We start from the raw sequence: 12,500 nt of genomic DNA on the forward strand, positions 1-12,500 counted from the left end.
GAGACCATAAGGCATACACTAGGCACCTCCGTATCCATCACCACCTGCCATCCCCATCCATAAAGTTGTCTAATCGTTCCTTAAAACAACTGATAGTTTCAGCGCTTACTACATGGTTACTAAGTTTATTCCATTCGTCAACCACCCTATTAGTAAACCAATTCTTGCCTATTTCCCTTTTAAATTTAAATTTGTCCAGTTTATAACCATTAATGCGAGTCCTGCCCTGTTGTTTTGATATGATGACCTTGTTTACATCACCCTTGTTAAAGCCTTTGATCCACTTGAACACCTCTATTAGATCACCCCGCACTCTGCGTCTTTCCAGGTGGCCCATAGCCCATACACTTTTACACCTTCATCTTCGCAGAGCATCGACGGTAGTCACTGTGCCTGCTTGAAAGTCTCTATTTGGTTGTTTGTGTGTGTGTGTGTGTGTGTGTGTGTGTGTGTGTGTGTGTGTGTGTGTGTGTGTGTGTGTGTGTGTGTGTGTGTGTGTGTGTGTGTGTGTGTGCCTAACCAATTGTGATATACTCGTATAGGAACTGAGCTTCGGCCGTGAGATCCATTGCACTGGTTTCCACAAACTGATACATCAACAAGTAAAACTAGATTTCTTGATATTTTTGTGCGTGCACGTGTACACACACACACACACACACACACACACACACACACACACACACACACACACACACACACACACACACACACACACACACACACACACACATACACACACACACACACACACACACGTACATATCAGTCAAGTACCCACCATCGGAGTAGTGGGGCGCAACTGCTCTCTGGAAGGGCGTAAGGGCTTTTCCCCACATCGAGTTCTGAAGATTGTTGCAGGAACCGTCGCTGTTCCGGTAGCGCTTTTCGGTGCACTTCGGCCTTCTGGGGCACGTGTCTTCAATGATAGTGTCCTTAGTCGTGAAGCTCCTGAGGCCGAAGCCGGCCTGCAGGGGAGTCAAGTTGAGCCTGTAAGGGAGAGGCAAGAAAGCGGAGTCACTCGCGATGCTGAATCTGTAGGACGGAGTGCCCAGTTGGCTTCAACCTATTTCCTGCTCAGTGTTAGACGTTGGCCGGGTCATCCCCAATAGGGTTGTCACACTTGGCTATTTTTTCCTCCAAGCTCCGATTAGTTGACGGTACTCCTCGCCTCCAGCACTCTTTGTGCCGGCTGTTGGAGCAGATTTGCAGCACGTAGCTTTCACGAAGGAATCTGATATGCTGGGGGGAAATTCGAAGTCAAAAGACCTTCTGAGTAAATTGTCAAGAAAACAAAACCGTTTGACATAGTGATTTAATTTATTGCATAATTTGCAATAGAATCAAGATTATGAATAAGAAAAAAAACAGAAAAAAATTAGAACAACATAAGTTGTCAGTTGACCTCTAATATAAGCAAACACATTAACCCCTCACTATATTCTAAAGCAAGCTCTTGCATAAGTCTGGTAACAATCCCAAACTATTTTCTCACTGCTAATCACTGCCACCTCCACACACGCCTCTTTCCCATGACTAAGCTCATTCCAGTGAAAATATAAAAGTGCTGTGGCGACAGCTCTTCACGAATAGAAACCCGTCGTCCTGAAGAGGTCGGCCGTTGCTGCTGGAGCTGAGGATCAACGTAAACAAAGGTGTCAGCTAGGAGGTGTTGGCGGTAATGGCTGAAACCAGAAGTTGGAGGTAGTATGTGGGAGAAAAAATAGCCCAGTATGATAGCCCCTTAACCTGGACTACTGTGCCTTCATCGAGAGTAACTTCTTGCGGCGGGATCTCGAGACTTCGATAATCTTTTTTTGCCCGTGGACAGGCTCGGGGCGCTGACCTCCAGATTAGATAACCATAGCGCTTCCTACCGCACGGCCATTATCGTTCTCGCCGGAAGTCTTGCTCAAGGTCTCATCAAGGACAAACGTGTTCTAATCCGGAGGCCACTTCCTTGAGAAGGCTCGACTCAGGCAGCTTCCTCACGCAATCGGCCACCAGGGAGAAGGGTGGGGAAGATCCTCAATGCATGGGAAGTTAGTATGCTGACATCTCACCCCAGGATCAGTAGAAGGCTGTTGATATCGTTTCACCCAACCTCAGGTCGCCAAGCCAAAGGAATTCTCCATAGACCTTCCCTCGTGGACCACAGACTCCCTAAAGTTGGACCACAAACCAAAAACTAATGGATGCATAGTAATCAGTGCATAAGTATGGGGGACACGTGGGGACAGATCCCCTGCTCTACAGTCTGCGGTCTGCGCCTCGCCTGAAGGAAGTTATCCATGCTTGGCAAGACCCAAAGATTCTGTGAAAGAGGTCTGCTGATGATACTCACTTTTGGACGAGCTGGTTGCAGATATTTGCCCTCAGAAGCCCATCCTTCCCGAGCTTCATGGCCTCCGGAGACGTCCTGAAGAACTGGAGGTGCCCGTAGGCCGCTGATCTGGAGTCGGAGACCACGATATTCTGCTCCTGCAGACTCTGCGGTGGCAAACCATTTCCTTCTTTGAAAAGTCACATCAGTTACACACTTATGAATACGAAGTATGTCAGTGCCGAATGTGACACGTAACACAAGTGTATACAAGTTCTTAGAAGAGGAGAAAACCAGAACATGATACATTCTACAATCTCGAAATGATGACATCGGATTGAAGAGAATGTTTGCGTTCCATGAGATGCAATGGAGTCCAGCTGTTGTTCTGAATATTCTACTGAGACAAATATAAGGCATTTTCCCTTAATCCCTCTTTTGACCTTGCCATAAACGCAGTGTTGTTAGCAAGCAACAACTTGCTTACCTCCCACTTTTCTCCATTTTCTTTAGCCATCTCCAGTCCCAAGCCCATTACGCTCGCATTTACACCCCGCGCCAACCCATCCATGCACACATTGAACAGCCATGGCGACATGACACATCCCTGACGCAGCCCCACCTTTACCACCACCACTCGTTCTCTCCATTTCTAATTTCAACACTCGTAAAAAATCTTGAGTGCCCCGAACAGCTTTGCCCCATTCCTATATATCTGCAAAACCTCCCACAGGGCCTTACTGATTACCATGTCATAAGTATTTTCCAAATCCATAAAGGCCCAAAAAATATCCTTGCCTTTTGCTAAAGCTTTTTCACAAAGCTGTCTTACCACAAAAATCTGATCCACGCAACCCCTACCTTTCCTAAACCCACACTGTTCCCCACCAATTATTCCCTCTGTTCCTCGCCTAATCTTCTCAACCAAACCCTTTCATTTGCCCTCCCAACTACACTCAATAAACTGATCCCTCTGAAACTACTACACTCACATTAGTCCCCTTTTCCCTTATAAAACGGAACTATACAGAGTCATCTAGTCCTCCGGCACTTTACCTTCCCTTAGACACACATTAAACGACCTCAGTAGCCAGTCCACTATTACTGTACTTCCCTTCTTCAGACACTCCGTATGACACCCATCCAACCCAGGTGCCTTACCTACTCTCATCATTTTCAAAACTACTTGCACCTCAATTTTTCCTATTTCTCCTCCATTTCTTCTCCCATCCCTGACATTTTTTTAGCACCTCCCACTGCTATCACCAATGCCTCCCTATCCTCCTCCACATTCAACAGCTCTCTAAAATCCTCTGACCATCTTTCCCTTACCGAAATGGAACCAGCATTTCAGTCGTAGCTTGGCTGCAATGGAAAAGGAGACCTCAGCGAGAGTTTGGGGTCCGTAGTGAAGCCGAATGGTGAAAGAGGTCACTGGAACATCCCACTGACATCCTCCAACTCCTTCTTAAAGAACTGGATGAGACCTACTCTCACTGGTGCTGGGTAATCGCAGGTAACATACCACAGCCCACTGTGCTTTTCTTCGTCAAGCCCAACCCCATCCCTCGCAGCAGATGTACTCTGGAAGAACTCACCTTCTCCAGGAGGTCTCGCTGGACAAATTCTAAGAAGCAGGTGCGGGCTGCGGCGTTCAACTCCTCCTTGCTGATGGGCAGGATCTTCACGGCCACGGGTTGCTCTTGTAGCATGGGTGTCCGATCGCCTGCGGAATGGTGTACAAGGGAAATTCGCTCGTACCGTACACACACACACACACACACACACACACACACACACACACACACACACACACACACACACACACACACACACACACACACACACACACATATATATAAATATATATATATATATATATATATATATATATATATATATATATACATATATATATCTTTATTCAACCACAAACAACTTTTAATTCCATGCCATCGCAATCGAGACTGAAGAATCGCTCGATGGAGACATTTTGTTGGAAATTGAAACGTGGACGAGCCGAGGATTCGAACCCAGCTAACCCGTAACAAAGTTACAGTGACTTAAACCAATACGCTATCAAGAGAGATATATAAGTTGAGTACGATTTTCTTATATTTGTATGCTCGAATTACATACATCTACACGAAATATCGCGTTCAACCCACCTCCGCTATGATATTGCATTTAGCTAGTATGTGCACGTGGGATAGATTATACATCTACACTGAATGGTTCCCAGCGATCAATTGATATCTTTATTCAACCACAAACAACTTTTAATTCCATGCCATCGCAATCGAGACTGAAGAATCGCTCGATGGAGACATTTTGTTGGAAATTGAAACGTGGACGAGCCGAGGATTCGAACCCAGCTAACCCGTAACAAAGTTACAGTGACTTAAACCAATACGCTATCAAGAGAGATATATAAGTTGAGTACGATTTTCTTATATTTGTATGCTCGAATTACATACATCTACACGAAATATCGCGTTCAACCCACCTCCGCTATGATATTGCATTTAGCTAGTATGTGCACGTGCACATACTAGCTAAATGCTCGTCCACGTTTCAATTTCCAACAAAATGTCTCCATCGAGCGATTCTTCAGTCTCGATTGCGATGGCATGGAATTAAAAGTTGTTTGTGGTTGAATAAAGATATCAATTGATCGCTGGGAACCATTCAGTGTAGATGTATAATCTATCCCACGTGCACATACTAGCTAAATGCAATATCATAGCGGAGGTGGGTTGAACGCGATATTTTGTGTAGATGTATGTAATTCGAGCATACAAATATAAGAAAATCGTACTCAACTTATATATCTCTCTTGATAGCGTATTGGTTTAAGTCACTGTAACTTTGTTACGGGTTAGCTGGGTTCGAATCCTCGGCTCGTCCACGTTTCAATTTCCAACAAAATGTCTCCATCGAGCGATTCTTCAGTCTCGATTGCGATGGCATGGAATTAAAAGTTGTTTGTGGTTGAATAAAGATATCAATTGATCGCTGGGAACCATTCAGTGTAGATGTATAATCTATCCCATGTGCACATACTAGCTAAATGCAATATCATAGCGGAGGTGGGTTGAACGCGATATTTCGTGTAGATGTATGTAATTCGAGCATACAAATATAAGAAAATCGTACTCAACTTATATATCTCTCTTGATAGCGTATTGGTTTAAGTCACTGTAACTTTGTTACGGGTTAGCTGGGTTCAAATCCTCGGCTCGTCCACGTTTCAATTTCCAACAAAATGTCTCCATCGAGCGATTCTTCAGTCTCGATTGCGATGGCATGGAATTAAAAGTTGTTTGTGGTTGAATAAAGATATCAATTGATCGCTGGGAACCATTCAGTGTAGATGTATACATATATATACATATACACATACATACATACATACATACATATATATATATAAGTTAGGCTGGTCAAAGGCAAACTCTGATGGAGGGCTGGTTTTATTTAACAATGAATTTTAGGCGCCAGTGGGGGGGACGAAGCTGCGAGGGAGGCGACAACTGTGACAACTGTGCTTGCGGGGATGGAGGAGGAAGTGAGAAAGCAAGGAGCAGCAAGCCAGGCTCACGTATGATACTCTAAAGCGATCTGAATCCTCGGCGTTCGTTCAGCTCTTATATACACGGGAAGGTCATGATCGTTGCTGCATGGGGAAGTTGGAGGCAAAACGTTCTGACGCCGGTGACTCACGAAGACAGAGGGTATGCGTTCCTCAATGCATCCAGTTGTTCATAGCACGTGGCTGGCCGAGGTAGTCATCGCTAGGGGTCTCATGGGATCCGTTTTAGGCTGGTGAGCTGCACGTGTTTCATCAAGGAGGCTTCGTCCCACCCGTGGGCCTCAAGGAAGCTCTGGGTCGCGTCGCTGCTGGGTAGACTCGAGCGTGTCCCATGACTTGTGGGTCAGTAAGGTCATGAGACGACCAAGAAGAGGTGAAGGGGGGAGTGAGGACCGGAGTGAGGATTCTTCCTAACAATATCTATATATATATGTTGAAATATGTATGACAGAATGAGTGGAAAGGGTGGTGAGGTAAACACCAAAAAACTGTAGGAGATTTATTACTAACATTTCGTGCTTAGGACGACTTCCTCAGAGTATACAATAAGAAAAATATTCACAACTTATATACTTCACTTTCCTTACCCCATTCCTCCCCGATCTCCGTCCTTCCATCGTTCCGCTTCACCTCGAACAAAGTCGCTAGTCAACATTGGTAATTCAATAAATCCTTCTCTATTGTTATTGCAAAACTTTGAAGCAATGTACGTTGCTTCGATTATTTTCCTTTCTCGTTTTCTTAGTCGTTTGTGGAGCACCTCTGTATTTTCCCAGTCAGGAAGGTGGCCAAAATTTTCTATATAAACCACTAGTGAATTTGATGTCCGGTGTGCTTTTACGTCATTCTTGTGTTCATATAGTCGTTTTTTTTATTATTATTATTATTCTGGTAAGACAAATATGTGAGAAAGCTATAGGAAAGGGGAAGGATGTTTTTTTGGCTTTTATGGATCTGGAAAAAGCTTATGATAGGGTAGACAGAAAGGCACTGTGGGAGGTTATGCAGATATATAGGATATGAGGAAAGCTTCTAGGAGCTGCCAAGAGTTTTTATGAGAGTAGAAGAGCTTGTGTCAGGATTAGAAATGGAGAGAGTGGGTGGTTCGAGGTAAAGGTGGGACTTCATCAAAGATGCGTTATGTCGCCCTGGCTGTTCAACTTATACATGGATGGGGTAGTGCGAGAGATAAATGCAAGGGTAGTGGATCAGGGATTGGAGATGGTTAAAGAAAATGGAGAAAAGTGGGAGGTGAGCCAGCTGTTGTTTGCGGACGACACTGCGCTTGTGGCAGGATCGGAGGAGGGATTGAGGAAGTTGGTGACAGAGTTTGGGAGAGTATGTGATAGAAGAAAGCTGAAGATAAATGTGGGTAAAAGTAAGGTGATGAGATGTACAAGGGGTGAAAGTGGCAGTAGACTGGAAGTGAACATTAAGGGATAGAGACTGAAGGAAGTGGATAGTTTTAGATACTTGGGTACAAATGTGGCAGGAAAAGGTGGAGTGAAGGTGGAGGTAGAATGTAGATTGAGAGAAACGAGTAAATGCCTTGGTGGATTAAAAAGTGTAATGAGGAATAGACATTTGGGAATGGATGCTAAGAGGAGACTGTATGAAGGAGTTTGAATGTGTTTGAGATGAGGTGTCTGAGAAGTATGATGGGGGTTACTAGGATGGATAGAGTGAGAAATGAGGAGGTGAGGAGGAGAACGGGGGTGGAAAAGGAGTTGGGAGATAGGGTTGATGAAAGAGTATTAGGATGGTTTGGATACATGGAAAGAATGAGTGAAGAAAGACTGGTAAAAGAGGCATGGAAGGCAGATGTGGAGGGAGTGAACATGAAGGGACGTCCTAGGATGAGGTGGATGGATGGGGTGAAGGGGGCTTTGGGGAAGAGGGGAATGTCTGTTGAGGAAGGACGGGAGAGGACAGAAGACAGGGGTGAATGGAGAATGGTTGTATATGGATGATGTTGTGATGCATGAAGTGGAATGGGCGGGGGGATGGGGGGTGAGGTAGTATGTGTGAGCAAAATTTGACGCAGCCCGAAGGGATTTCTCCCCGTCTTCTCCTTTTATGCATGGAGGGACGGAGAGGGGGGGTCGCCGATTTAATGAAGCGGGCTTGCTGTGGATGTGCTGTGTCTTGCGACACTGCTTCTGACCCAGGGCAGTGGACAAGGTGCAGGGATGACCCGTCATCCGGGAGGTGCTAAGATAAGAGGGAGGGTGGAGGGGTGTGGAGTGTATTCAGGGATGGAATGGGTGGGAATGATTTTATGCCTTTTCCTTTTTGGCTACCTCCCTTGTAAGGGGGAAAAAGCCTTGCTATATGTATGTATGTATTCTGCCAGTTTCCCCAAAATAACTGACGGGACAGCTTTTACAAGGAATTTTATCAATCAGGCTGTCCTCGGCACTTATATGGTACTCATTTTTGTTTTTGTTTTTAATTATGTCATTTATTCTAGTCCCTGTGCCATATGCAATTCTTAACCCTGCCTTGGCGTGTTTGGAGTTAGGGATGGACAAAAAGCTCCCGCTGTCACCTTTGTTCTTACATAATTGGCCTTCTCTGGTTCTTTTTGTTATTCTTAAAGCTTTTTCTTTTAATCTATGTAAGAGTCCTTGTGGGTAACACAGTTTCCTAAATACGTTGACGTATTTAGGAAACTGTGGCAAGGAAAGTGAAGTATTTAAGCTGTGAATATTTTTCTTAGGGACGAAGCGTTAGTAATAAAACTCCTATTGTTTTTTGGCATATACCTCACCACCCTTTCCACTCATACATACATACATACATATATATGTATATATATATATATATGCAAAGTAGACCACTTTGCATAAGTGAACACACGTACCCGTGTTCTTATTAGCATATATATATATATATATATATATATATATATATATATATATGTACATATATATATATACACACTGACACGTACCCAATGTCCACGTTTTTTCCCCCCTTTTCTCGTATTGGTCATTAGTTGTCTACCAGCACGTAGTTTTACTGACAGATTAAAGGGGGGGGGGCCCCCTTTAATCTGTCAGTTGTGCATACCAGTGTCACACTCAGAAGGTCATGTCAGATCAAAGCGGTTGTTTTTTTGGTGTCCTGCCCTCAAGTCATAGTAAGCTTTGGGGGTAGCGTATGGGTATAAATTACCAAGTTGCATTTTTTTTTTTTTTTTTTTTTTTTTTTTTTAACCTTTTCTTTGATGTAATGTGACCAGCTTTATTACAGCTTGTAACACAGTTACCATATGTCAGTACGCTGCGACGTACTCCAATTTTTGTATTGTATTCAATTGTAGATGTATGGTAACAGTTTCCATCACCGGCTGGCTGGACCTGCGCATTTGCGCACTCGAGTTGCCAGTAAATTATCTTGTTGCCTTTCTTTTATTTTCTTAGTGTTGGTATTGAGGTTTTTGGATTACATACATAGTATTATTGTGTGTGTAATCTAAGGTTACGTAAGTGGTTAGGCTGTTTGCTGTTATCCAGAGTGCGATAGGAAAAACTTCCTTTTGTTGTACCCTTCGGGTCCATTGACTTGTCAGGTCAATTGCGAGTATTTTAGAGAGGATCAAACCTCTCTTCGGCCGACTCCACCATAGCTCGCCTTAAAAATCATCATCATCATCATCATCATCATCATCATCATCATCATCATCATCATCATCATCATCATCATCATCATCATCATCATCATCATCATCATCATCATCATCATCATCATCATCTTCATCATCATCATCATCATCTTCATCATCATCATCTCTCGAGCGCTTCTTCCTCATCTCGTTAGAGTAGGTATCCGGCCATCCGTCTCTTTTTCGGAAACCTTTTCCTACAAGGTATGTAAGTGATTTCTATATGAAGTACGTCCTATGTATGTTTATTTTTTATTATTATTATTTTTCCTTTTTTAGAATTTTAGGTCACCTTTTGGGATTTTGAATCTGGTGTGTCATACGGGCTTTTATCAATTTGTTCTCGTGAGTAACCTTGTTTATCTGTTTTCCTCCACCTAGTTTATCCACATTATGCGTAAACTAAGTGTTAGTTAAGGGTTGTTATTTCTCACGTGATTGTCTTTTCTTCTGATTTTAACTTTTAGTAAAATAATTACTTAATTGTTCTGTTGCCCAAGTGCATTCGTTCTTATTGTTTTATCGTGTAAATAAGATTTTAAAACGAAACACTCTTTTTCGTTCCTGGAGAAAATTAGAGTAAATAAATTAGCTCTACCTTAGATATTTCAAACCCCCCAAAAGTAACAACACACACACACACACACACACACACACACACACACACACACACACACACACACACACACACACACACACACACACACACACACGCACGCACACACACACACACACACACACACACACACACACACACACACACACACACACACACACACACACGCACACACACACACACACACACACACACACACACACACACACACACACACACACACACACACACACACACACACTTCAACGAACGGACGGCATAGAAGACGTTCTGAAGAAAATTGAAGTTTCGTGGATACCAAAGCAAAGAGAAGTGCCTATTGTATTTGCAGGGTGGAGGGAAATTGCTCGTGGGGTACTGGGAAAGTAGGGAAAGAGGAGAAGGGGAGGGATTGCTGGGGGAAATGGAAGAATATGAGGAAGGAGAAGACTTGGCCCAGGCAGACAGGCGAAAGGTAAACAAACGGTCCCCCGACCAGCTGAGTGACGATGAAATGTCTAATAAAAATGTAAAGATTAGAAGTATAGATAAGAGCAATACAGTAGAAAGTGATGAGAATATTTTCCAGGGATTTAAAGAGGGTGGGGGAACACAAACCCTGACAAGACTAGAAGAGAAGGTCGATAAGATGATCGAGGACTTGGAGCGTAGGTTCGGTCATGTTAACAACATTGTACAGAGGGTTGAAAAATTGGAAGAACTAGAGAAGGCGAACAAAAACTTAACTAAAGAAATAGAAGACCTAAAAAGACAGTTAAAAGAAGTAAAAAGGGAGAATGAAGAGTTAAAGATGAATAATAAAGAAAACAGAGAGGGATGGAAGGCAATTCAAGAAAACAGTAAAGTTGCATTTACTGACATAATTAAACAGCAAATGAGAGAACAAACTGAAGACTCAGTTATTAAAGTGATGAGACAGAAGGAGAATATGGTAAGAGACTTAGCTGATAAAAAGAAATGTATAATTATATTAGGAATGGAAGAGAAACATAACCCAGATAGAACCTCAAGAACCAATGAGGAAAATGAAAAAGTAAGCAGTTTACTAAAATTAGTTCAGGAAGATGAACCAGAAATTATGAAGGAAATTGAGGAAAAATTCAGGCTCGTAATTTATAGTACATATAAGACCATACAAATTAAGTTTAATTTCTGGTCACAAACGACGGCAGAGAATATCTTATCCAAAACAGGGAAACTAGCAACAAGTGAACAATATAAAAAGGTATGGATAAAAAGGAAAATTAATAAAGAAGAAAGAGAGGAAGAAAAGCAGAAAAGACTTGAAGCTAAGAAAAAAAACGAGAGCAGAATGGAGTCAGAGAAAGAGATTCTATTGGATAGTGAATATGAAACTAAGGCAGTTCGACATACAAGAGAAAAACAAAAGGGAAACAGAGAACACAATGGAAGTGACAGAAAACTAAGAGTGTCTTACACAAATATAGATGGATTAATAACAGGATTGAATGAGCTGAATGATTATTTGAAAGAAAAAGAACCGGACATAATGGGAATTGTAGAAACAAAATTAAAAGGCCCACTACCACCCAACAGTGTAGGACATAATGCATATAATTATTGGATTAAAAACAGAGAGAAAAAGCAAGGGGGTGGAGTTATGTTCCTGACTAAGAAGGATATAAACGTGAAGGGTGTCATATATGGAAAGAATACAGTAGAGATGATTATGATCGAAGTGGAAGACAGAGATAAGAAGAGCAGAAAGTTTGTGATAAATTATGTGCCTCCGAAAACAGCCTCGTGGGAAGAGAGTGAACATAAAAGTATGTTAGAGGACACAAAGATAACATTAAATAAGATAATGGAAGATGGAGGAAGAATAGTTATGATGGGCGACTATAATTGCAAAGAAATCTGCTGGGAAGAGATGACAGTAAAGGGTGGAGACGGCTCATGGGGAAACGCTCTACTTGAGATGGTTACTGACCATACAATGACACAATGGATACAGGAGAACACTAGGTATAGAAATGAAGAAGAGTCATCGAGACTAGACTTAATAATTACATCTGAACCTAGAATAGTGGACAAGATTGAATATAAAACACCAATAAGTAAAAGTGACCACATATTGATTGAACTGGAACTTAATGAAGAAAAATATATGAAAAGAAATGAACAATATAGAAAAGGAAGAATGATGTATGAAAAAACAAACTTTGATCAAATAAGAGAATTCTTTCAACAAGAAAACTGGGAAGAAATATACAAAGAAGAAACAACAGTGGAAGAGAAATGGAATATTTTGACAAAAATTTACAAAAAAGGAGTGGAAAAG

The 12,500-nt window shown here is 42.3% G+C and overlaps 1 protein-coding gene across 1 annotated transcript in view; it reads right to left on the reverse strand.

Moving 5' to 3' along the window:
- LOC143038349 (salivary peroxidase/catechol oxidase-like) overlaps positions 1–12,500 on the reverse strand; it is a 27,337-nt gene that overhangs the window by 12,062 nt on the left and 2,775 nt on the right. The window contains exons 2-4 of the mRNA XM_076207380.1: positions 3,922–4,049; positions 2,345–2,490; positions 782–990 (exon numbers count right to left, since the gene is read on the reverse strand). Coding sequence (XP_076063495.1) covers positions 782–990; positions 2,345–2,490; positions 3,922–4,049 — 483 coding nt within the window. The remainder of the gene's footprint in view (positions 1–781; positions 991–2,344; positions 2,491–3,921; positions 4,050–12,500) is intronic.

The sequence above is a fragment of the Oratosquilla oratoria genome, chromosome 24 (genome assembly GCF_046742065.1).
Source record: "Oratosquilla oratoria isolate Oo_2021 chromosome 24, ASM4674206v1, whole genome shotgun sequence".
Lineage (NCBI taxonomy): Eukaryota > Metazoa > Arthropoda > Malacostraca > Stomatopoda > Squillidae > Oratosquilla > Oratosquilla oratoria.